The sequence below is a fragment of the Podarcis muralis genome, chromosome 8, assembly GCF_964188315.1.
Source record: "Podarcis muralis chromosome 8, rPodMur119.hap1.1, whole genome shotgun sequence".
Taxonomy (NCBI): domain Eukaryota; kingdom Metazoa; phylum Chordata; class Lepidosauria; order Squamata; family Lacertidae; genus Podarcis; species Podarcis muralis.
Genome location: NC_135662.1, coordinates 85,112,716 through 85,139,051, shown reverse-complemented (window position 1 = coordinate 85,139,051; position 26,336 = coordinate 85,112,716). Strand labels below are relative to the sequence as shown.

General features: G+C 44.8%; 1 protein-coding gene across 6 annotated transcripts in view; it reads left to right on the top strand.

Moving 5' to 3' along the window:
- The window catches only part of PACS2 (phosphofurin acidic cluster sorting protein 2), a 64,868-nt gene that overhangs the window by 31,140 nt on the left and 7,392 nt on the right, over positions 1-26,336 (top strand). For 2 of the 6 annotated variants that reach the window (XM_028738108.2, XM_028738107.2), the window contains exons 15-24: positions 1,864-1,970; positions 6,302-6,456; positions 8,072-8,182; positions 10,088-10,196; positions 11,895-11,927; positions 17,240-17,282; positions 18,067-18,109; positions 20,798-20,933; positions 23,877-24,103; positions 26,053-26,166. In XM_028738108.2, coding sequence (XP_028593941.2) covers positions 1,864-1,970; positions 6,302-6,456; positions 8,072-8,182; positions 10,088-10,196; positions 11,895-11,927; positions 17,240-17,282; positions 18,067-18,109; positions 20,798-20,933; positions 23,877-24,103; positions 26,053-26,166 — 1,078 coding nt within the window. Of the gene's footprint in view, positions 1-1,863; positions 1,971-6,301; positions 6,457-8,071; positions 8,183-10,087; positions 10,197-11,894; positions 11,928-17,239; positions 17,283-18,066; positions 18,110-20,769; positions 20,934-23,876; positions 24,104-26,052; positions 26,167-26,336 lie in introns of those variants that run through there. The other 4 variants (XM_028738115.2, XM_028738109.2, XM_028738110.2 and 1 more) reach the window with 3 other exon arrangements.

Sequence of the window (26,336 nt, the reverse complement as noted above, 5' to 3'; positions counted from 1 at the left end):
AAATTAAATAGTACCAGTCACAAATTTGGTCTGCCCAAGCTGGGTTTAGTTCATTATTGTAATGGGTATGAGTTACTCGTGCGTAAACTGCCGCCTCTCTAGGCTTAATTGCCTTGTTAAACCGTTCTGACTGCACAGCCCATCTCCGCGTGGCTGTCTCAGTCGCTGGCAGAATCTGTCTGTGGGCGTTTCTTAAACCTCTTCCAGCATAGAAGCTGTTTGACTCCCAGTCTCCTCCTCCTCTCGCTGCGCGGGAGTCTTCTGCGCAGGGAGGGCGTGGGTAGTGGAGGACCTGTGCTCTCCTCACTGATGTCCAGTGAAGAGTCCCGGAGCTCTCTCTCCGCTTCCCCCATCTGCCCCCCTTTATCCCTGGTGTTGCGCTGATTTCCTTCCCCCTCTACCGGGCTGCTTCTCCTCCTGGTGCTGGGTCCTTCGCCAGCAGAATCTGGGAGCCTCCCCTTTGCCTCTCGCTCTGATGTCAGTTCCCTGACAATTATGTAAAAAGTACTTTACATATTTTTTTTTGGTCACAAAATTTACATCCGCTTTTGGACAGCGTTCAAACCCACGGAGGGTCCCGAACCTGGAATCGCAGGGAAATCTGATTGCAGTAGGTGTGAAACTTACCTAGCTCTCACCAAATGAAGAAACTTCAGGAACATAACACAAAGGAAGACTCTCAACCGGGGTCAGCAACCATTTTCAGCCGTGGGCCGGTCCACCATCCCTCAGACCATGTGGGAGGCCGGACTATATTTTTTTTTTTGGGGGGGGGGGAACGAACGAATTCCTATGCCCCACAAATAACCCAGAGATGCATTTTAAATAAAAGGACACATTCTACTTGTTATGTACTCACCCTGGGCCAGCAGGGGGATACTGTAGATAGTTTTCACTCAGGTCCACATATGCAAATAAGGGATTGAAAGTGACGTTCAGTGATTGGATAGTTCCAGAAAATGGTTACTGTTGCGTTGTAGTGGAGCTCTATATAAGCAGGCTGGCTGAACCCATCAATTCAGTTCTGTTCTGGCCTGTGAATAAACAAGAGCTGTTTGAAGAATCGCTGTGTCGTCTGATATCTTCACCCACAACTTAACACTACTCATGTAAAAACCACGCTGATTCCCAGAACATCCTCGGGCTGGATTGAGAAGGCGATTGGGCCACACCCGGCCCACGGGCCCTAGGTTGCCTACCCCTGCTCTCAACAATAATAGGGCAGAGATAGTCACTGATCTTCCCTAATTGTTAATAAGTATAAAAACATTCAGGTCAGATTTGCACGCTCACCCGAGCTATAATGCACTTATCTGCTTGGTTCTCTGTGCTACGTTTGCCCCCCCCCCCAGCTGGACGCAATTTTGAAATACAGAGCTGTGCTTTGAAATATAGTTAGGGAACGTTCTTGTCCTCACAACATATTTTGCTGTGCTTAACAGATACTCCCACTCAATGGCATCCAGAGTTTCTTCTTTCGCAGATTTCCTTATAGAGCTGGGACCCAAAGCAGTGGATTGGAGAATGTTAGCCGCTTTGAGACTCCTTCGGGTAGTGATAAAGCGGGATATCAAATCCAAACTCTTCCTCTTCTAAATGACCCCCAGGGTCCCTTCCAACTCTACAGTTCTTGGATTCCAGGAGACCTTAACGAACCCCAACAATTTTCTCAAGCTAGTTTGCTTGAAGGATTGTTGGCCACTGCAGCCATGTTTGAATCAATTTATGTGAATAAAATACAGTGTAAATTGCCTGGGGTGTTTTAAAAAAAGGACAGTACAGAGATAACTAAAATAAGTCAACAATGCATTAAATATATATATAGAAGGTCCTTTTTTTTACAGACTTGTATATCATTCTCAGTTTCTTTCAGATATCTTGCAAAAGCATGGCCTTCCAATCGTCTGCACGTGCTCCTCTGCAGATATCCAGGCAGCTTTCAGCACCATTGTCTCTAGAATACAGAGATAGTAAGTTCCTTTTTTAAAAAAAAATGATTGTGTGTGTGTGTGTGTGTGTGTGCGTGCGTGCGTGCGTGTGTGTGTGTATATACATTCTCCCTCTCCGCAGATATACACACACCCTCCCAGGGCCGCCTGGTGTGTCCCAGACTATTGTGCATGGGCCCAGCAGAACTGCCCTAAGTTTTATTGCCGGTGAAAAATAAGGCCACAACTCTCGTCCCTAAGGAGAATTTGAGTTGACTTTCCCTGATGAAGTCTAGCAAGAGAGATGTTTTTTCTAAAACCACTTCACTATTTTACCAATATGTTTAAGTTGACAAGCGAAAGTTTTTACAATGCGTCTGTCTGAGCCATAAGAAACTGACTTTTCTATAAAGGCAGATGGGTGAAGCCAACCGCAGATGTTCAGGGAGGGAAGGCGAGGCTCAGGAGAGATTCTGCAGTTGATACTATCACCAAGGCAGCTCTTGTCCATAAAAATGGCAAAAGTAGTTTTTTTGCCAAATAGGTTTTGTCTTAAACAATTGCAGACGCGGCAAATAAAGAGCTTACTTGTAATATATCAGTGGTTCAGTGCTCATTTCTTCTCTTTCCAAAATAGATATTATCTTGAACAATTGCAGACGTAATAAAGAGTCCACTTGTGATATTGCAGTCGTCATTGTATCACCACCCTGTTCATTGTTTTATCAGTGGAGATGCTGGCAGATACCCGGGTCATAGAGGGACGCTCACTGAGGAAGCTGGGCACTCAAAATAATGAATGACCCAGCCTCCCTACAAACTGAAAGACAGATGAAACACATTCCCATAAATTTGCTAGCTATCAGCACCAGGCTGTGTGGTACCCCACTGCTTTTACTGCTTGAATCCAAAATTACTTCTGTCAGTATCCATTTTCTATGTTGCCCTCTGCAGGAATGCATCCCGCCCCCTTTTAATTGTTTGTATTTCCATATAAAGAGCCTGAAACTTGGTTTAAAACATGCCGTTGTAAGCTAATGTCCTCCCCAGTAGCTTCCTAATCTCCTGGTGAGATACCATTATGTATTGAGTAGAAGCCTGCTTGTAGTATCTGTATAAAGACAACTCTTGATAGATGGCTGTTTTCTGGGACGAGCGTAAGTGGCGAGCTCAGCTTCTGCAGCACATAACCCCCAACAGCCCCAACACATCCTTTGCTGTCACAGCAAACTGTGGCCGTGGCACAGGCACTTTCGTGGCCATCCCACCCAGAATGACTTGCTCTGAGGAAGGCCCCTTTTGCTTCTTCCTAACCACAGAGCCTAGGACTTGCCGATCAGAAGGTCGGCGGTTCGAATCCCCGCGACGGGGTGAGCTACCGTTGCTCGGTCCCTGCTCCTGCCAACCTAGCAGTTCAAAAGCACATCAAAGTGCAAGTAGATCAATAGGTACCGCTCCGGTGGGAAGGTAAACGGCGTTTCCATGCGCTGCTCTCGTTCGCCAGAAGCAGCTTAGTCATGCTGGCCACATGACCCAGAAGCTGTACGCCGGCTCCCTCGGCCAATAAAGCGAGATGAGCGCCCCGACCCCAGAGTTAGTCACGATTGGACCTAATGGTCAGGGGTCCCTTTACCTTTACCTAGAGCAAAGGAGGGAGGAGATGGGGGCACAGAGTTCATTGGCAGGGGTGCATTGCCGCCCTTCCAGCAACAAAGAACCAGAAAACTCAAAGTTTTCATTTCTACACTGCCACCACTGCCATGAAGAGGAAAGGTGGCAGAGGCAGGAGGAGATGAAGGGGGTGTGGCTCAGTGTCACGGCTTTGGGAAAGTGTTGCATTCCAAAAGCAAGGAAGGATTGGACTCTGATTAATAAAATACACACCAGGCTTGGCCAGCAAGACTCTGTGAGTCCACCCCTTGGCCCAGGTCGTTTTATTCACAAAAGAACTTTTTACACAGTGTTCATAAGAACCAATCAGATGTCCTCTGAGCATTTAAAAAAACCCCACGTGGGACAAAGTCAGATCACAAGAAATCCTCTTAACTACAAAGAAACTATTTCCTACTTGAGCATGCATACATAGTTCAGAGTAAATAAAATAGGAATCAAGGAGGAAGGAGGAATGCTTTTAGCAAACTCTGGAGGTCATAAACAGCAGTAAACAGGAGAGGAAGGACAGGTAGTATTTACCATCTCCCTGTGAACTCTCTTCCTGGCCCTTAGATTAACAAACTAAAGAAAGGTACAGTGGTACCTCAGGTTAAGTACTTAATTCGTTCCGGAGGTCTGTTCTTAACCTGAAACTGTTCTTAACCCGAAGCACCACTTTAGCTAATGGGGCCTCCTGCTGCTGCCGTGCCGCCGGAGCACGATTTCTGTTCTCATCCTGAAGCAAAGTTCTTAACCTGAAGCACCATTTCTGGGTTAGCAGAGTCTGTAACCTGAAGCATAGGTAACCTGAAGCGTAGGTAACCTGAGGTGCCATTGTACATCAAAGAAGCTACCTTCTATCTTTATGGCCCAGGATGCCTGGTGAAGCAACCGGCAACTGGTCTGTGTTTAGAATGCTTATACGTGCCTGTCAGGCGTAGAGAAAGCAAATGGCAGAGGTGCAGAGGTTTGTGGGATTTGATCAGAAATTATTGTCAATCAATCAAACCCAGTCACCGCAATGCTTTCATTGCTGACACAATGGCTTGCTCCATATTTAATAATTCCTCATAGTAATCCTACCTGACCCCCACAGGAAAGCTGTTCCTCCCCCGGTTGCAGCAAGAGCAGAGAAAAGAATGTAGAGTCCTTTTTAATGAGTTTATTCATTCAGAATATTGAGAGACAAAAGAAGGCGGTAAGCCTGGACAATGGCGTTGCTCCAACTGGGCTTCTCCTCCCTCCTTCCTAGCAACAGCATCTCCCCTTATAGAGGCCGTTCGTGGCCATATGTCTCTGATTTCTTCCTTCCGGAACTCTTAACAAACGCTGTGTTCTGGGAGAAGGGGGGTTAGAAATATTCTCCAGTGACAACGTGTCAGCTGGCTGCCCTGCCTCTGTCTCCCCGCCCTTCTTCTAACACTTCCCAACTCTTTGGTTCACCTGTCTCTGAGCTGTGACTTTCCTCCAACCCCTCAACCCCCTGCTGTAAATCAAAGCTGCATTCCTCCTCTTCTGCAGTGTCAGGACAAGGAGGGTGTGTGTGTGTGTGTGTGTGTGTGTGTGTGTGTGTGTTTGTGTGTGCCCCATTCCTCCTCCGTCTCCCGCTCTTGAGTCCATTCCCTGACACTCAGGCAGTGCGACCGCTTGTTAGATTTCTGTTATGCCACTGGGCAGTTTTTGGAGTCACAAGACTCTGTTTACATTCCAGACTGTTGGAAGTCTCACGGGAGACGGATGTTGATGTTACTGGTTTCCTGTTTCTTTGTTCCAGTTGTTCACTGACTCTCACAGAGAGCAGATGCATATTCTTTTCTGTCCTGTGTAGTTAGAAATAAACGTAGCAATGTAGCATATATTTCTCGCCCTTCTGCTGTTTGGATACTCTGCGTAATGGGGAAGCGTGCCTGAAGCCTCATTAAAGGCTTAGGTCATTAATCACTGTCGGAGGAGAGCCTCGATGGATTCCGAAGTACGTCGTGGAGGAGAGCCATTTGAGCTCAGTCGCAACGGAAGCTCCGACACCGCTTAGGCCACCCTTGGCTGTAACTCGGTCAACGCTCTGTATGCAAAGGTCCCAGGTTCATTTCTGAAACTCCAGAGAGTCACCGCTGAGCTGGAAGGATTGGTTTTGTAACCTGGTCTAAGGGAGCTTCCTAATACTGGCAAGTACATAGGAAGCCACCTTAGGAGAAGTCAGCCCATTGGTCCATCCCTGCAGTGGCTTTCCAGGGTTTCAATCCAATGATATTTCTGGCCCTACCTGGAGGTGCCAGGGGTAGAATGTGGAACCTTCTGCATGCAAAGCACTGATGGTGCCGAAGGTGACTTGCATACAAAATTAAGATTGTTGTGGACTGTTTGTCTGATTAATCATAACTTTATTACAGTTGGAACAAAAACATAGCAAAAAGAAGCAAGCAAACCAAAAAAAAAGCAAGCATGCCACTGTTCCTATCTTTTTAAACAAACCTCCTGTCCTTTGACTAAAGAAAATGGGAGTCACGTGAATGATTCTCTTCTGGTTCATAAGCACAAATTTGGAAGCCCCTTGTTTAAATCTGTGCTCTGGTAGGAAGTCACTGAGTGCCTACTTGCTGTCAGTCTTGACCTTCTGTCATGCGTATGTACTTACAGTTAGGTTAATAATGTACGTGGTACAAAATACCCATCAATCTCTGGATTTTATTTAAAAGCAGTAATGTTCCCTCTCTCTTCAGCTGCAACTGCAATTCTCAGCCTCCCAATCCAATTAAAATTGCAATTGCGGGAGCCCAGAATTACCTCAGTGCTGTGCTGAGGCTCTTTGTAGAACAACTGTCTCACAAAACCCCAGACTGGCTCAGCTACATGAGATTTCTTATCATACCAGTAGGTAAGCAAGCTTTTCTGTCCTTTCTTCTTCCTTTGAATTAACCTCTTTCTCACTGCATCACAACACAGGAACTGTTTGTCTGTTCAAGTTGTGTTGTCTGCTCTGGTTATAATGCTCTTGTACAGGGTTGCTGGATATTAAACATAGCAATGGCAGCCTCTAGAATACCAGCACTTTCCTACCACTCCCTTTCCAAACTTTGTGGCAGAATGAGAAGGATAGCTAGCAGTCAGAGCTTCAGCTGGAGTGGAGGTTATTTATAGTTCCTTCCAGTGTGCATTGCAAATTGGAACTGAATCTAACCAAGACAGAAGTGCTATAAGTGGACTGTTCCAGTGTGCAGGAGTTGGCAGAATGACCCGTTCTTAATGGGGCCACAAACCCCTTGAAGGGACAGGTCCATAGTCTGGGATGCTCCTGGAACCATGGTTGTTCCTTGAGGGCCAGCTGGCCTCAGTGGTTAGGAGTGCCTGTGCTGATGTGCCAACCGCTGCCATTTCTGCATAGGGATAGCCTGGGCATGGTTACTTGGACTACTGCAATGCGCTCTACGTGGTGCTACCTTTGAAGGTGACTCGGAAACTACAACTAATCCAGAATGCGGCAGCTAGACTGGTGACCAGAAGCGGCCGCCGAGACCACATAACACCGGTCTTGAAAGACCTACATTGGCTCCCAGTACGTTTCCGAGCACAATTCAAAGTGATGGTGTTGACCTTCAAAGCCCTAAACGGCCTCGGTCCAGTATACCTGAAGGAGCGTCTCCACCCCCATCGTTCTGCCCAGACGCTGAGGTCCAGCGCCGAGGGCCTTCTGGCGGTTCCCTCATTGCGAGAAGCAAAGCTACAGGGAACCAGGCAGAGGGCCTTCTTGGTAGTAGCGCCTGCCCTGTGGAACGCCCTCCCATGAGATGTCAAAGCAATAAACAACTACCTGACATTCAGAAGACATCTTAAGGCAGCCCTGTTCAGGGAAGTTTTTAATGTGTGATATTTTAGTGTTTTTTTGGTTTCTATAGAAGCCGCCCAGAGTGGCTGGGGAAACCCAGCCAGATGGGCGGGGTACAAATAAAATAATAATAATAATAATAATAATAATAATAATAATAATAATAATAATAATAATTACTTGGGCTGTGGTAACATCTAAGCTGGACTACTGTAATTCACTTTACATGGAACTGCCCTTGAAGACATCTGGAAATTGCAGCTAGAGCAGAATGCTACAGGAGGAATCTCAATAGGGGCAACAGGCCGCAAGCATATAACGCTGTAGTAATCTGATGTCTCCCAACCCCATGGAAGATTTTTATTATGTAACAAAGTTGAATATAATAAGGAGCGTCCTGCTTTATTTCCTATCTTTGTTTCTACCGCCTTGTTTGTGACCACTTACTTTCCATTTTAAAAATGCTAAGAACGTCTCACAACCCAGAAGAGGAAGAAGAAACTGAATTTCAGCGCCTTTTCACAATTTTGAGCACATCTTCACCCTGAAGGCAATAAGTTGGGATTTCCTTTCTTCTGGCCACTAAAGGGGTATAGACGTAATATATTCTGGACTGCTAATGTGCATCTGCCATACAGAACGGATTTATTTTTTGTGTTATTTACAGGTTGTCATCCGGTGGCAAAGTATCTGGGTTCCGTTGATTGTCAGTATAACTACTTCTTCCAAGATTTGTCCTGGAAAGATTTATTTAACAGACTCGAAGCACAAAATGCTGGTAAGGCTGTCTTAATACTTATTTGCATAAGGTTGCCTGAGCTGATAACATTGAAAAAGAATAATTGTTTCCCGGAGGCTACTGGAGGGCATTGCCACTAATACCTGCTGTGTCCCATTGGTGGAAATGCCCTCCAGTGCCTCTGGAAAAGAGGAAATTTCCTTGCCACAAATTTCTATCTCCAGAGGGTGCCAGAGGGCATTTCTTCCCTTCGTGTTCTGGGGGTTCTGCTTTCCTGTCCCTGCCAGTTGATGATGGGTGGTCCTCCATGGTTCTGCAGGTTTTTTGTTTCAGTTGCAGCATTTGGAGGGAAGCTGCCTTCTGCTGCCAAGAGGGTCTGGGCAGCGAAGAAGCAGCATTGCCTATTGAGCCTGCTGCCTTCACTAGGAGGCAGCATCTCATTAGTGGCAATGCCCTAAGGCATCCTCTGGAAATAGAATCTCACAGTAAGGCAATTTTTGTGCTTTGCTTTCTGAGTCTTCTACCTTCCCAGTTTCCAATGTCCGTTCGTAACAGCACTGGAGGCATCAAAGATATGCTGATTCCTTCCCATCATTCCACAGCTTTCCACAAATTCGGTTTGATTCTCCTTGAGATGCAGAATATTGTATTCAGCTGTTGAATTTTCCTTTTAGAGTCTAATAGTACCGTATTTTGCGCCCCATAGGACGCACCGGCCCATAAGGCGCACCTAGTTTTTTTGGGGGGGACGCAGGTGGCGCTGTGGGTAAAACCTCAGCGCCTAGGACTTGCCAATCGCATGGTCGGCGGTTCGAATCCCCGCGGCGGGGTGCGCTCCCGTAGTTCGGTCCCAGCGCCTGCCAACCTAGCAGTTCGAAAGCACACCCGGGTGCAAGTAGATAAATAGGGACCGCTTACTGGCAGGAAGGTAAACGGCGTTTCCGTGTGCTGCTCTGGTGCCGGTTCGCCAGAGCAGCTTTGTCACGCTGGCCACGTGACCCGGAAGTGTCTGCGGACAGCGCTGGCTCCCGGCCTATAGAGTGAGATGAGCGCACAACCCTAGAGTCTGTCAAGACTGGCCCGTAGGGGCAGGGGTACCTTTACCTTTACCTAAAGAAAAATATTTTTATTTCCCCCCCAGGCACAGGGCTGGGGAAGCCCGAGCTTCCCCTGACCCCAGCCCCCAGAACAGGCTGCTCTGCGCAAGCCGTGGGAGCCCTCCCGCGGCTTGTGCAGAGCTACCCGAAGCCCCGGCGTGACTGCTGAGCACGCCGGGGTTTCGGGATAAGAGGCAGCTCCGCGCAAGCCGCGGGAAGGCTCCCGCGGCTTGCGCAGAGCTTCCTGAAGCCTGGAGAGCGAGAGGGGTCGGTGCGCACCAACCCCTCTCACTCTCCAGGCTTCAGCGAAAGCCTGCATTCGCCCCATAGGACGCACACACATTTCCCCTTCATTTTTGGAGGGGGAAAAGTGCGTCCTATAGGGCGAAAAATACGGTATCTCAAGTCCTCCCACCTGGAGCTGGGAGAGGGTAGCCGTGGTTGGTATCTTCCATTCTACCCTGTTGAATTCGGGTAACAGATGCCATTTCACGGCACTCTTAAGCTGGTACAGAGAAAATAAGGCCGTTGGAGGTGACGTGGCCATATTATTTAAAAAAGTAAATGTGGAAAAGAGCTTTATTTGAGAAAAAATGCTCTATGGATGTGTTGTATACAAAGATCAGAACAGTCATCACCATCCTTACGACTCTGACTGGTTGTTGTTGGAAACAGAAAAGTTGGGAGTAGGTAGATTCAGCAAGCAGTTCTTGCTACTCTGGGCCCCTTCGGGAGGAAGGGTGGGGTATAAATTGGGTGGATGAATGGATGGATGGACTTGCAGTTCCTTCCAAATGCATGGCAAATAGTCGTTGTGCTTCTTTCTCTCTCTCTCTCTCTGTTTCAGTCCAGGAATCACCTGATATTGTCTCCAGAATAACTCAGTACCTGGTGGGAGCAAACTGTGCCCACCAGTTGCCCATTGCAGAAGCCATGTTGACATACAAGCAGAAAAGGTACATTGTTATGAAAAAGCAACTTCTCCTTGGTAGCCAGGAAATCCGGGCAGCTGGACGACATTTTCCAAGTCGGATAAGCCAGTCAATAGCACTTTCGATAATAATCAATTCAAAGCAAAGTACTGTTTGCGGAAATATTTGTACTTTGAATGCAGCCCAAGTGATGTTACAGAAAGGCAGCTAGGTCCTTGTACAGTGGTACCTTGGGTTACATACGCTTCAGGTTACAGACTCCGCTAACCCAGAAATAGTACCTCGGGTTAAGAACTTTGCTTCAGGAAGACAACAGAAATCCCACAGCAGCAGCGGGAGGCCCCATTAGCTAAAGTGGTGCTTCAGGTTAAGAACAGTTTCAGGTTAAGAACGGACCTTCGGAATTAATTAAGTTCTTAACCTGAGGTACCAGTGTATTGGCTTGGTAGTGTGGGAATCTCAGCATCGCCATTTTGTCCTGTGTCATCTGTATAACATGAGGAGCTTTTCAGCTGCACAGCACATGTGATTCCAGGCTTCTCATGTTACTTTAACAACATTGGAAGGTGCAGCACTGCTGGATGTGACTATATTACACAGCCTCACAAATTAGAGAAGCTTCACTTTATTGGAAATTGATAGGATGCCTCCTCCCCACCCCCCAAAAAACAAAGAGTAAAGCTTAACATAAGAAGAAGAAAAAAAGAATCCCAAAAGCCTGGTGTAGAAAATCAAAGGCAACAAGCATTGCATTCTGTTTCAGTGTATCTGAAGAAGTGTGCATGCACACGAAAGCTCATACCAAGAACTAACTTAGTTGGTCTTTAAGGTGCTACTGGAAGAAATTTTTTTGGTTTGCATTACAGGGGTTAGACTGGATGACCCTAGGGGTCCCTTAAAATCTGCACAATTCTATGATTCCATAAGCACATCAGACAATGCAAATCCATTCAGGATTGTCTAACATTTGAAAAGGTGAATTATCATTGCTACCTATAACTTCTGGCGGTTCCCTCACCGCGAGAAGTGAGGTTACAGGGCCTTCTCGGTAATGGCGCCCGCCATGTGGAATGCCCTCCCATCAGATGTCAAGGAAATAAGCAGCTATCCTATTATTAAAAGACATCTGAAGGCAGCCCTGTTTAGGGAAGTTTTTAATGTTTAATGCTGCATTGTGTTTTTAATATTCGATTGGGAGCAGAGTGGCTGGGGAAACTCAGCCAGATGGGTGGGGTATAAATAATAAATTATTATTGTTATTATTATTTATGATCTAAAAACGGTTTAGTAGTTAACGCAATTGGGAAAGGCGCTTGCCTACCAAAGGTCTGACCGCAGTCTCTCACATCTATCCAAAAGCTGGCCATTCCTGCTAGTCCTTATTAAGGTGGGAGATGCCTGTCACTCAGCAGAATGGGACTTGCAGCAGCGCTGAGCTTTCCCACACTACCATGATAATGTGAGATGGGACCACATGAGAGGAGCCGACACTGCAGCTCCTCTCCACGCACTCCCCCCCACAAAAGAACTGGGTTCATGTCAGAATGGGGAGGACCCGCAGCATGGCGGCTTCTTCTCCAAAGGCGGCTGCCATAGCAGTGGAAAGTTGAGGAGGATTGGCTCTGTTGTGGCTTCCAACCCACTGGGATCCAGTGTTAACGTTTTGTTTGTCTCCCTAAGTATAATAATTTATTTATTTTTCTTTTGATTGCTTCTGAAAAGGAAAAAGAACTTTCATTTTGAATTTAATATAAGGTACTTGTCTGTCTGGATCACCCTCTTTTATCCTATACATATTTTTTCCTTTCCTGGTCTTTCACCACCTTCATAGTATTTATAAGGCTGGAATGTTCAATTTGTAATATATATATATATATATATATATATATATATATATATATACACACACATACACGCAATTTGCTGCTTTTGACATTATTTGAAGAGGCAGAATACATTGTCCAAAAGAATCAAGAGTAAAGGCATTTACTCAAGAATGACCTCCACAAATACAGAACAGATGGTTGGCGTAAAGTTTGTATAGGTCATTCCGTAAGTTAGTGCTAACGCACTTCAATGCTGGCTGGCTGGTTACTTAGCTCAGCAAGTTCTGAAAAAGCCCATACAACTTTTTTCCAATTCACATACCCCTTCCCTCTCTGCATATGCTATAGCAATTGTGGTAAGGAGGCTGGTTTTGCTAGGACCATTCTGCATGCTGCTTAGCTTGCCCTCTTTGTTCTACATAAGGTGTTTGGAAGTTGCATTTCTCTGGAAAGCAGTGGCCATGGGAACTCCAAAATCATCAGCCCCTTGTCTCGTTGGTGGACATTAGCCTAAATGCTGGGGATGAAGAGGTTGGCACCTGCTTTTTTAAAAAAAAATTGTTTTAGGAATTGCTATGCTATTATCCTGTAGTAATAATCGTTTTGTTTCATCTTCACTTTAGCAATATTAAATTGATTTGGAAGAGAGATAGAATTTCCCCAAATATCCTTCACAATGGACTTTATCCATCCCTTTTTGGTATACATTCAGAACTCCAGAAACAAGAATGGAGCCTGGGAAATCTTTCTATTGGAAAATTCCAGCTTGTATTGGCTTGAATGGGTTTTTGGAAATCCATATTATTAGGCAACGAAAGCAAATGTGGAAATGAAAAAAAGCAAGGTCTTGAAAAAGGTGGGGACATAGACACTGTAGACAAATCTGGAGCTATCATGGGCCACTTATTCATATTAAACGGTCCATAAATGGACCATTATTCTGTTCCAGTTCAGTTAAATGATCCGAGTGATTCCATGATAGTAAGTGTGCTCACATTGCTGCATCATAGTATTTACATATAGAGGGAAAAAACCACCCTCCATTTTATTGTATTTATTAATGTCCTAGCAGATACGCTAGGCTTTTTCTTGCCCCAATAAAGTCTATCAATGGTTTTGGACATGCCATTATCGTGGTATGGGAGCAGCTCTGAAACGGATAAAAAAGCTTTACAGAGAATAATTAAAATTGCCCAGAATGTTATTGGGCTCCAACTACCAACCCTGGATGAGATCTTCACGTCTCGCACTTTGAAGAAGTCACACAATATCCTGAGAGATCTCACCCATCCTGCTCACAACTTCTTTGAACTGTTGCCTTCGGGCAGAAGATATAGGACAATGAAAACACGAACCACACGCCTTCTGAATAGTTTCTATCCAAGAGCTCTGATTGCACTAAATAATGATCTCAGGGCCAGCTGCAAGGAATAGCAAGCAGGGAGTAGGAAGGAATGAGATAGGTTTTAGGTTATGTTATGCCTTTAATAGGTTATGTTATATTCTGGATTATGTTATGTTTTTATAGAATAGGATGAGAGTGATGGAGATACGTGCAAATGTGTATGTGAACCCGGTCTTTGGGTGGGTGTTTGATTTTCGTTGTTGTGTATACTGTGTATATACGGACAATGACAATAAATTTATCTATCTATCTATCTATCTATCTATCTATCTATAATCACTTAGGTCCATTTTGAGTAGAATACTTTTTAAAAAGGAATAATATTTTTGGAAGTGTCGTGATCTTATCTGTTGCCGTCTTTCCCATCCATGCTTTCCATAGAAATGTAGCTTCCACGAGTGTGGCCTGCATACGACTGTGTTTGTGTGTCACACTCAGAGCGTAACAGTCCCAAATAAGCCACTCTGTTAATAATAGTACGTGAAGGAAAGTCAGTGCAATTTTATTGGTTCAGGATTATGTAAGCACTTGGTACAAAAATGATAGCCATTTCAAAGAATGTTAGGGTGTATTAGGAATGATTTTACAGGGCCTTGCTTTCTGCCCCAAGCAACTGCTGTATCTGAGCTGGGCTCTCTCATGAGCACTTTAATTTCTCTTTAGACCTTCCCTTTTCCTTTGGGGCTTTCCAAGTTTCTTATGTGGCCAAAGGCAAGCATCTTCAAATCTACATGGGCCTTGAACAGATCTAGTGCAAGAGCCGAAAATTCTACAAGACAGCAATTAGCTGGGTGTAGGCCAGTGAGACTCAGTAGAACTTCCTTCCAGAACTTCCTTCTGAGTAATTCTGCATAGGATTACTCTGCCAGTGTATTTGGGATCTTCAAATTCTTTTATTGCGTTCTTTCAGTCAGCCCTAATGATCTGAGGAATTGAAAAAGAGAAACATTTTTAGAGTTCTTTAGTACATCAGTATTTGTAAACTCTTTCCCAAGCAGTTTCCCAACAATCTCTGTGATGCTGACTGACCCTAGCTGTCAACTTTTCCTTTTTTTAAAGGGAAATTCCCTTATTCCAAATAGGATTCCTCGCAAGAAAAGGGAAAAGTTGACAACTATGGGACTGACTCCCTGCCTCCTTCCTTCTCCATTCTTGGTCATGGCAAAAACGAACCAAAACACTGTTGCATGAATGTGCATGTGTTGTGCGGAAGCTTCCTTCTGTCTGTTTGGGAGTACTGTATATGGTGATGAGTTCAGGTTCTTGGAAGAGGAAGAGTCCCCGGAAAATCTAATGTGGCATTTTAATCCTATTGAGGTAATTCCGCTTGAAATCCAACCAACCTACTTCCTTGGGTTTGGTCCATTTCAGCACCTGATAAATTGGACTCTTAAGGCCCTAAGATGAATTTTTTAGTTTTCCAGACTGTCATATGCTTGGGTTTGAAAGCAAAGGCACTAGTGAGGGTATAGGAGACTCCAAGTAAAAATGAAGAAAGCGTGCAATTCAGCCATTTGAGCAGGATTTGAGTACAAGCCTCCAGCAACTGATGTTCAGAAGCACACTGTCTCCAAATGTTCAAAACTTACATTTCACACTTCACTTCTTTCCTTTCTGTCATAATATGTTGTTGATCCCAAGTGAAAGGCTTTCTCACTGGCTTGGTTTGACAGTATACCCCCTGCTTCTCAAAAACACTTCATTTGGAACAAACCAAATGGTTGCAGTGAAAGAAGCCATTTTGAGCATTTTGAGCGCGGGTGGCGCTGTGGGTAAAACCTCAGCGCCTAGGACTTGCCGATCGTCAGGTCGGCGGTTCGAATTCCCGCAGCGGGGTGCGCTTCCGTTGTTCGGTCCCAGCGCCTGCCAACCTAGCAGTTCGAAAGCACCCCCGGGTGCAAGTAGATAAATAGGGACCGCTTACTAGCGGGAAGGTAAACGGTGTTTCCGTGTGCTGCGCTGGCTCGCCAGATGCAGCTTGTCACGCTGGCCACGTGACCCGGAAGTGTCTTCGGACAGCGCTGGCCCCCGGCCTCTTAAGTGAGATGGGTGCACAACTCCAGAGTCGGACACGACTGGCCCATACGGGCAGGGGTACCTTTACCTTTTTGGTTTGCCCCTGACTGGAGCAAACTCTGGCAGTTCTTTCACAACCTGGCAGTAAAAGCTATCCATTATATGAAAAGAGGGATGGATGGGAGTATAAGCTTTAGATAAATATGCCGTGCACTTGCTGCGATTTTAAAAAGTTGCCTTAAGTGGAGATACATGATCAGGACACATGGACTGGATGGGATTTTTGTGTTATTAGGTTACCTGAAGGATTGCCTCTCCTCATATAAACCGCCCCAGACTCTTGTGTTCATTCTCCGAGGCCCTTATTTGTGTGCCTCCTCCACATGATGTCTGGAGGGTGGTGTTGTAAACAAAAATTGCCCTTTTCCCTTATGGGGTACCCAAGAGCCCATATAGAGTCCTTACATAGGTTCCCTACTGGTAGGAGAGAATAACAGAGGCCAACCAGAGAATATTGAGAAGCAAAGCAGCTAGTAAGCCTGATCTTTATTGATCTGTTGCAACAGGGTGCTCCCCTCACACACAGGAGAGGAGGAGGACCCAGAAAGATGGTGTGCAAGGCCTTATAAAGACTTTTGAAATTGCCACTCTGTAGATCAAGACCACCCCCAGAAATATCATACATACATCACAGAAGGGGTGTAACCTAAGACCACCCCTCAGATACATCACACCTACATCACAGAAAAGGCGGTCTAAAACAGAAATTTGAATCTTGTTATCTCCTGTCGCTTGTTTATCTCCTGTCTGGCAGGCTACTTGATTGGATTGCCTGGGGAGCCTGGCCAGTCTTTTGTAGTGATAAATACTTAGTTCCTGGGCCAGGTCACAGGCTCACACCCTATTCAAACACAGACATACCCTTAAGACAGGATTTGTGAAGGAAAAGACAATGGGGAGGCTTTTCCACTTTGACCTTGCAGAGAAAACATTTGCTCAGTTTAGGAATCAAAATGGTTCCAGGTTGGTCTTCTTGTGCTGATCTATGCACGTGCGGTTATGAACATTACCATATATCTAAGATCTCAAAATTCCTATCACAGTGGCAACACGAGAAAGGGCCTTTTCTGCAGTGGCTCCCCGCTTGTGGAATGAATGCTTTCCCCATTTCCGCTGGGCGCCTTCATTATTTATATTTTAGGTGCCGGGGAAAATGTTCCTCTTCAACCAGGCCTTGGGCTGATTAATATTCTACACCCTTTAAAATGTGTCTGTGGGAAGGTGTGGGGTGGGGTTCTTTCTTCTTATGTTTCCTTTCAAAACTTGTGTTTTTATATTGTATTTTACTCTGTAAACTGCCCTGAGATCTCGTGATAAAGGGCAGTATATGAATATAATAAATAAAATACAATAAAATAAGTAAATGGTACCTAGTTTTACATCGTGAAATGCATAATATTTGCTTGTAATGGGCAATTCAACATAATATACATATACTGTTAGTCACCTCTTTTATATATTATTTGAATAAATTTTCTCTTTATGTTAAATCATGTTGCACTAACTACACAAGTGTCAAAGTAAGGACAAGTGTGCTGCTTTTATGAGTGTAGGGTGTGTCTGCGCATGCTTGTGTGCACATGTCCGTGTGCCGGCTAAATTTCATTCTGCATGGGTTTGCAGCAGAAGAATTATTCTGGGCATATAGAGAACTCTTTGCTTGCATGTTTTTTTTGCAACCACTGCATGCTTGATAGTAACAATAAGAAAATTTCCAGCTTCTGGCTTTTGAAATGATCATGATTCTCTGATCTTTTTAGCCCAGATGAAGAATCTGCTCAGAAGTTCATCCCTTTTGTTGGAGTGAGTAGTATTTTTTCCCATTAAGAACTCTGACAAATTTTCATGCCCAAATATTTTCATGGTGAAAAGTGTGCTTTCAGAGATTGCAACAAACACCCCCAAATCCCCGTCTTTCATTTTCCCACATTTTTTTATGCCTGTTTACAGCTGTTATGTCCACAATCTGTGGCGGCAGCACAATTTTTAACAAATCCGAAGATGACGTTTTCCTTCTCAATCAGAAATCATGTTAGTTGGTATCCTGATGTTGTGGAGCTACATAGTCAGTCATATTTGGCTATGTTATACAACCAAAGCTGTATTGCCCTCACTCTGAAACTCTGATCCAATTCTACATGCACATGCACACATTGAACCTTGCGTCCCGTTAAGAGCAATTGCAATATTTCCTTGGATACTTCATGACTGATGCTTTCCGTTTACTGAACTGCGCTTTGACCTCAGCGCAGGTAACCAAATTTATTTATTTTACTTTTTTATTTATTGAATTCGTGTACTGCCCTTTACCTGAAGATCGCAGTGTAGTTTGCAACATTGAAATTCAAAATGAAAACACAAAATATAGAATAAAACAAAAACAAACCGGTAATACCCCACCCCCCACAAAACGGTTAACGTTAGTCTGATTAGCAAGTCAGTGGGGACACATTTCCCACCCCCAAAACACTTCTCTTTTGAGCTCCCCTCAACAACAAAGTCAGCTGCTTTTCAATGGGTACAGGGAACTGATTAAACTGTCATTGCAGAGCTAATAATTCTATGTAAAATGTTTTTCTTCCTCCAGGTGGTAAAAGTTGGAATAGTTGAACAGTCTTCTGCAACTTCAGGTAATAAAAACTTTCAACGATGTTGTAATTTCTCACTAAAGCATGGCATGGATGTTGGAGGCCGGTAGTCTGACTATAGTCCAAGCGATCTGAAATATACTCGGAGTCGAGAGTGGATTTCATGCTCTTTATTCAGCTCATAGTGGTGAGGAGGAATGGAAGTTCCCCCACAATATCTGCTTTATATACATTATTTACACAATGGGCTGCACGTGATTGGCTAATTCCGGGATTCTCCTGTAGGCCAATCAAGTTGTGGATTCACTTCCACCTGGAGCTGGATTGGGTGGCTCCTGCGGACCAATCATACTGCTGCATTGTTCTAGGACCAATCAGACTGCTGCATTTTGGATCCTAATCAACTCAGTACATAACACGATCCCAGATGTCTGTTTTTCAATTGTATTTTATAATAGTGCCCCAACAGAAGTATGTTGTCCAGATCAAGGGAAGCAATAGTCTCTGCTCTGTTCGGCAACCAGTTCTGAGCACCACAGTTGAAGAAGGATCTTGACAAGCTGGAAGGTGTGCAGATGCTGGAGCCCTTGGCAAGAGGGCTCTTGGTCCCCATCGAAGCATCATATCTCCCTCCATAAGCCGGACAAAAGCTTCCCGGGCTTTGGGAAGGAGGCACCAGGCTTTAATGCTTTAATACTATCATTTACCTTGAACATTTAGGGGACTAGCGTAGTCTCCCATGTCCACTGACCTCACTCCATTGCATGCTCACAAGGTCTTTCAGCTTCCGAGCACAATTCAAAGTGTTGGTGCTGACCTTTAAAGCCCTAAACGGCCTCAGTCCAGTATATCTGAAGGAGCGTCTCCACCCGCATCGTTCTACCTGGACACTGAGGTCCAGCACCGAGGGCCTTCTAGCAGTTCCCTTACTGCAAGAAGCCAAGTTATAGGGAACCAGGCAGAGGGCCTTCTCGGTAGTGGTGCTCTCCCTGTGGAACGCCCTCCCACCAGATGTCAAAGAGAACAACAACTACCAGACTTTTAGAAGACATCTGAAGGCAGCCCTGTTTAGGGAAGCTTTTAATGTTTGATGTATTACGGTGTTTTCATATTTTGTTGGAAGCCACCACCCAGAGTGGCTGGGGAAGCCCAGCCAGATGAGTGGGGTATAAATACTATATTATTATTATTATTATTATTATTATTATTATTATTATTATTATTATTTCCTACCCAGAGCCTCTTAAAGGTAAAGGGGACCCCTGACCATTAGGTCCAGTCGTGACCGATTCTGGGGTAGTCCTTTGCTATAGGTTGAATGCTGTGTCTGTCAGTATCATTTTTTATCCACATGGCTCTCCGTAGACCCCTGACTAACTTCCTCTCAGCAGTAGCCGTCCCCTTCAGACCGTGCTCTGAAGCAGAGCACACAGCAAAACACGCACAAAAGCAAAGCCTCCAAAGGACACAAGCTCACTTTGTTCTGTCTCTTCCACTAATCCCTCACAAACACCCTCAAGGAAATCAGAATGAATGCAGGCTGAATGCTCACTGCCATAGAGCCACCCTGAAAACCAATCAGAAGGAATGCTCAATAAAAACAATATAATTTAACCTCCATGTCAGCTTTGTGTGAGCAAATTGGGATCAAAGCTCTGGAGGAGCCCCTACATCAGCAAAGCTAAATCAGGGATTTGTTACCATTTATCTCATTCCTTTGGAAAGATACACTAACCTGACTTGTGAGTAATTTGGGAGGGTATAACTTCATTTTCATTATACTCTTTCTTATTCACATTAGTTTTCTTCCCCCCTCTCTCTGTGTGTCGTAATATGTGTACTTCAACTTCAATCGAATATTGAAAGGATATTCATAAAAGGATTGTGGAAAATTACAAAATTTACACTTTAAAACAAATTGCTACTCCACTTTTCTGCTTCCCCCAGCCTGATCTAGATCCTCTGAATTCTTCTGCCATTGTCAATATTAAAGTATTACTACTACGACTATCATCACTGATAATAATAAAGCATAATATTATATGTTAATTACTTAATAAGTGCCTAACATTTTCTCAGTGCTTAGCTAATATCAAGATAGCTCAATCTCACAGGCTTATTTTATAATAGGCATGATAGCAATATCTGTTACTCAGCTGGTAGCACCTCAGAATCTTAATCCCAGGGTTGTGGGTCCAAACCTCACATTGGGCAAAAAGATTCCTCTTTTGCAGGGACTAAATTATCCTTCCGATATTACAATTCCGTTCCTCTATGAAGACAAAGGAAATTAGTATCTCAATAACTTTTACATATTTCCCCCCCCTCCATTTTGCTTTAGAACTTTCCTCGTTTTTATTCCACTTGTATTTTATTTACCATTTCAAAAAATTAAACTCATGTTCCTCCTTGTGATTGATCTGCAACGACTGTAACCATAACTGATGCAGTCCTCAGTTTTGCCTCTAGGAAAGTAAGCCAGGCTACTAATTGCAGCTACTTTACCATGGCCGGATCCTTCCCTTAGGTCTGCCAGGCACAGAGGTTTTCCATGCTACTTTTATTCTAACTTTTGGCTTTGCTTTCTCTGCATCTCTTGTTCTGCTGATATGTCTGTCGCGCCTCGCCTGCCTTCTTTCCATCTATCCTGTAAAGGTCATTGTTTGCCATATGATGCTTAAAGTGGTCTTTGTTGTCTGCAGACCAACCATTTGAATCCTGTTTTTAAAGGTGACTCGGATGATGCTGCTCCCTGCAGTTCAAGTGTCCTTTCCTCAACCCCACCTTCTGTGTCTCCTGCTCTGAAGGAATCTTCTCCCACCCCACCCTCCTCCCCATCAGTCACAGGCACCTTGGCTTCCTCCAGGTAAAGCACCTTCTCCCTTTTTTCCTCACTTTTTCGGCTGGGGAAAACGCTCTGGTGGAACGCTCTGCCACAAGAGACTAGGGCCCTGCGGGACCTGACATCTTTCCGCAGGGCCTGCAAGACAGAGCTGTTCCACCAAGCCTTTGGCCAGGGCACAGCCTGACTCCCTCCTTTTGGCAATCTTCACAGAACTCTAGCCCAGTGGTTGCCATCAATTTGATTTGAATTAATTTTATAATTAAATGATTTTATAATATTGTATTATTTTATTGTTGTTAGCCACCCTGGGGACACGGGTGGCGCTGTGGGTTAAAGCCTCAGCGCCTAGGACTTGCCGATCGAAAGGTCGGCGGTTCGAATCCCCGCGGCGGGGTGCGCTCCCATCGTTCGGTCCCAGCGCCTGCCAACCTAGCAGTTCGAAAGCACCTCCGGGTGCAAGTAGATAAATAGGGACCGCTTACCAGCGGGAAGGTAAACGGCGTTCCGTGTGCTGCGCTGGCTCGCCAGATGCAGCTTGTCACGCTGGCCACGTGACCCGGAAGTGTCTGCGGACAGCGCTGGCTCCCGGCCTATAGAGTGAGATGAGCGCACAACCCTAGAGTCTGTCAAGACTGGCCCGTACGGGCAGGGGTACCTTTACCTTTTACCTAGCCACCCTGAGCCCGGCTTCGGCTGGGGAGGGCGGGATATAAATAAAAATTTATTATTATTATTATTATTATTAGTATTACTACCTCTATTATGAAATACAGAAGAAGTAACACCCCTTTATATGAGGACCTTGAATTGCCAGTTTATCCTCGTGATTTGCTCATATTCTCTTTCATCTCAGCCGATTCAATACCTTTCTGAAAATTAAATCTCTCCCCCAAAGCAATATTTAGTTGTTTACTTCAGCAGGTCTCCCTGATAGAGCCTACCTTGCACCTGTTTTTGACACTAGGTTATGCTAGCAACCTTCAGACATTAACTCAAGTTTTTCCTGAGGTGAAAAACGATATAGTCACTTTACTATGAAACACAATAACATAAATAAAGCAAACGATAAAAAAATCAAAACGGTTAATACAATTCAATATCAAATTAATAATTCAAAATAGTAATTGGAATATTTCAAAATAGTAATTTCAAATAGTAATTCGAAATATCAGAAAAAGTTCTAGTTTTATGAGATTGGGAGAAAAACTTTTCCCTGTGCGTGGCATAATGAAAGTGGATAATTTTATAAATTTCTACCATGTCATAAAATCATAGAATTGTAGAGTTGGAAGGAATCTTGGGGTCCACACCCTGCAATGCAGGAATCTCAGTGTTGGAATGCTGTCTCTTACTCACCTTTTCTCTAAACTAAAAAGTCCCAAATGTGGCAACTTTTCTTCATAAAGGAGTTGCTCCATCCCTTGGATAATTTTGAGAGCATTCCACAAACAGAGCCACTGCAGAAAAGGCCTGTTCTTGTTGCCACACTTCAGGACACACGAAAAAGGCCTCAGATGATGATTGCAGGGTGTAGCTTGGTTCATATAGAGAGAGGCAGTCCTTGAGGAATTGCAGTCCTGAGCCTTTTAAGGCTTTGCAGTATAGGAATGTTCAGGGAGGCAGGAGAGGATATATTGTTTATTAATATCCTCCCTAACTTGCACTAGCAAGTTCCTTCACTTAGCAGAGTTTCACATTCCCCCTTTAAACACACAGTGGGTAGCTAGTTGCAGGCTCTCACTTTTATACAATTCAGTCTGTCTTAGACTGAATTGTACATTCGTGGTAAGTTCCCTTAAATCCATCTTAAAAGAAAAAAGACACCACAATCTTATTCTAAGTCAATAAAAGAAGTTTACTTACATCAGGCAGAGCACAGTGTGATCCCTGAAGGCAGACTTAGTTACGAAGTATATACATGTGGATCTATCCCATATGGGGATAATCCCTGTGTGTTGGCTGGAAGTGAAAAATTGCTCCAACGATGGAGGAAGTCATAAAGAGAGAGAGTGCAGCATGCCTTGTCCCTTTTGTTACCTGGACAGGTAAGGTCACACCCACCTGTAGTCACATGCAAAGGAAGTATGTCCCAGCCAGGAGCAAACAGGAAGTTTTCAACTGGCTGGACCAAACACTCCCCTGCATGTCCACTCTAGGAAAACAAGGAATGCTGTACTTCACTGCTACTTACATATCACATCCCACATGCAGGTCAAAACCAGCCTGCATTTTGGGACTTTCCTTAGGGGTGTGGTTCATTAGGGCTGCTGCGATGATCTCCTGCACTTCAAAATTTTCCACTACGCTATGTAATACCCTACAAAGAAAAGAGTTCAACACTTCTCTCTCCCTCTGCCCATGCAGCACTTTTAATATCCCCATCATTTCTGGGCTTTATGAAGAATTAAGCAGAACATGACCACATCTAATTTTGCTCTTAAGTCAGCAATGTTATATAGCATTTAGTTGGAATCTGTTTTCAAACAACGTTGAAATTACATAAATAGATCAGTCCTGTTAAGTTCTAATTAAGATGGTCTACATATTAGATAGGAAGTGGTCCAACTGAACAATATGTTGCTTCTTACACTGTTTTTGAAGACAGGTGTGTACCTGCAAGTCACACTCAGTTCTGAAGAGGCCTCAAACTCTGGTTCCTAGGTGCCTCAGTGCAAAGACACACCTGGCACAAGATTCTTGAGGAGGCTCTAATATTGAGTTGTCATTTGGGTCTCAAGTTACATTCTCTATTTTCAAATATATGTGCCTGAGTTCTTTATAGTTATGTGAGAAGTCTTTTGACTGCAGCCGTGCAGCCAAGACACTTGAAAGGTAGATCACAGTGTCAAATACTAAGCACTGTTCCAAGAATGCTTCTCAATTTGGTATCATCCGTGTTTCTCACCTGGGCTATCTGGGACTGTCACAGCTTACAAACGATAGTATTTTCCTAACGTATTTCAGCTGTAGCCTTGGTATGGAACTGATGGGCCTTCAGGTGGATTACTGGATTGCAACTCATCCTACGGAGAAGAAGAGAGACTCAGAAAAAAAGGACCCCTCTGCTGCCAAAAACACTCTGAAATGCACTTTTCGGTCTCTCCAGGTCAGCCGGCTGCCTACGAGTGGGGATGCCATTTCCACTCCAACAATGTCAATGACGGTTGTCACAAAGGAAAAGAACAAAAAAGGTGCAGAAAAGGGACGCTTCTTGGCTATTGCAACATATGTTCTATTGCTTAACACTAGCATTTTTCAGTAGTAAAATATTCCTGGAGGTCGAAATCACTGACTTTGTTAGTGTGTGAGATGCATTTAATTCCACTAGTTTCCAGTTAATTTTAGCATACCTTTCTGTCTTGCTGGCTGCTCTAAATCTAGCTCAAGCTAGGGCCAGTTACTTCACATGTGGAAACTGATCATAGTGTAAACTTTATTTTCTCATGTTGGAGTGGCTTGTTAGCATTTGTGTCTACCGTCCAATGAGCATAGAAATTCACCTCGAGCTTTCCCCCTGTGGTTAGAGTGGAAATAGAACTACATTGAATTTGTACTGTCATTCCCTCCTTTAAAAATAGTATAAACAAGACATCACAGGTGCTTGGGCACCGTATTTTTCGCTCTATAGGACGCACTTTTTCCCTTCTAAAAATTAAGGGGAAATGTGTGTGCATCCTATGGAGCGAATACAGGCTCCTTGGCTTCCGCAATAGCAACGCAAAGCCTCTGAAGCACAGAGGGAGCGCTCCCTCCGCACTCCGGAGGCTTCGCATTGCTTTCGCTGAAGCCTGGAGAGCGAAAGGGATCGGTGCAGACTCTCCTGGCTTCAGCGAAAGGAACCCGAAGCCTTCGGAGCGCAGCGCAAGTTCCTGCTGCGCTCTGAAGGCTTCAGGCGGCTTCGGAGCGCAGCGGGAACTGGCGCTGCGCTCCGAAGGCTTCAGGTTCCTTTCGCTGAAGCCAGGAGAGCAAGACTCTCCTGGCTTCAGCAGAGAGGGAGAGCTGCGCAGTGCCCCTTCAGCGAAGCGGGAGGAGAAATGGAAGGGGCTCCGTTTCTCCTGCCGCTTTGCTGAAGGGGCGCTGAGCAGAGAGGGGGAGAATTTTTTCCCTTGTTCTCCCCCTCTAAAACAAGGTGCGTCCTATGGTCGAGTGCGTCCTATAGAGTGAAAAATACGGTAATTGTGGCCAACTGGCACACCAGCCTTACCTGGAGGAAGGAGCTTTGTGCCACACTTCAGTGCTGTAGACATCATGCTTTAGGAGCTTGATCCTTTAGGACAGGGGTAGAAAACCCTTTCAAATCCAGGGACCAAATCTTTTTTCTGGCCACACCCTGTGGGCCGAATTTGACAGGTGGGGGGTAATAGAATTTGAATGTGAAAGGAGAACAGGAGAAGATATAGGAGATGGGTAAACATACTTTGAGAGGCACAGGGGTAGGTGGGAAGGAAAAATATAAAAGAAAAACCCTCTGCTTAGAGCAGGCATAGGCAAACTCGGCCCCCCAGATGTTTTGGGACTACAATTCCCATCCTTCCTGACCACTGGTCCTGTTAGCTAGGGATCATGGGAGTTGTAGTCCCAAAACATCTGGAGGGCCGAGTTTGCCTATGCCTGGCTTAGAGCTTCTGGATCAGTGGATTTTATCTAAAATGTGGGCTGGGGAGGTCACAATACCTCCAGAGCCAGAGCAGATATCAATAGAAATTGTCAATAATTATGCCAAACTCTGCCACCATTTTGTGACTGGCTTTGCCCCTGTAGTAGCACCGTTATGTGACTGGTGGACTTCAGCAGTTTTCAGCCATCACAAGTGGGCCCTGCAGATAGAAAGTTTGAGATCCCCTAGCAGAAACCAGATATGTACAGGCACCTCTCCACTTGGCGTGCAACGAGCATGCACAAGACTGCTGATGCGTGTGCCATTTTCGATGCTGAAAAGGGGCGGGGCGGACTGGACTTGTGCGTGCCCTTCTGGTGCACACGGCAGCCAGGAATGGAATCCCCGTGTAAGCAGGGATTCCTTTGTACTGTAAAATGTCCCATCAATTCCCAGCCTTCTGGATCTTAAGACGTTCACTCAGGAGAGAGGACACCGAAAGATGGTGCTGCTGTGTTTACATATCTGCTTCATTTCCTCTAGTGATGTTTCTGCCTAAGAAAGTGAAAGACAAAGACTTTGATTCTAAGAGTCAGTGCATAGAGGGGATCAGCCGGCTGATTTGCACAGCGAAGCATCAGCAGACTATGTTGCAGGGTAAGTGCACGTTATCCAGTGCTACGACTGCCAGTCAGCTTTTGGACATCCTCCTTAGTTCATTCTTTATCTCTTGTGTTTACGGGTTTAGTTCCTTTGCAGAGCTAGCTAGAATGAAGTTCAGCTTTAGGCCCAGATTCTCCGACCAAATCCAGAACACCCCCATTTGA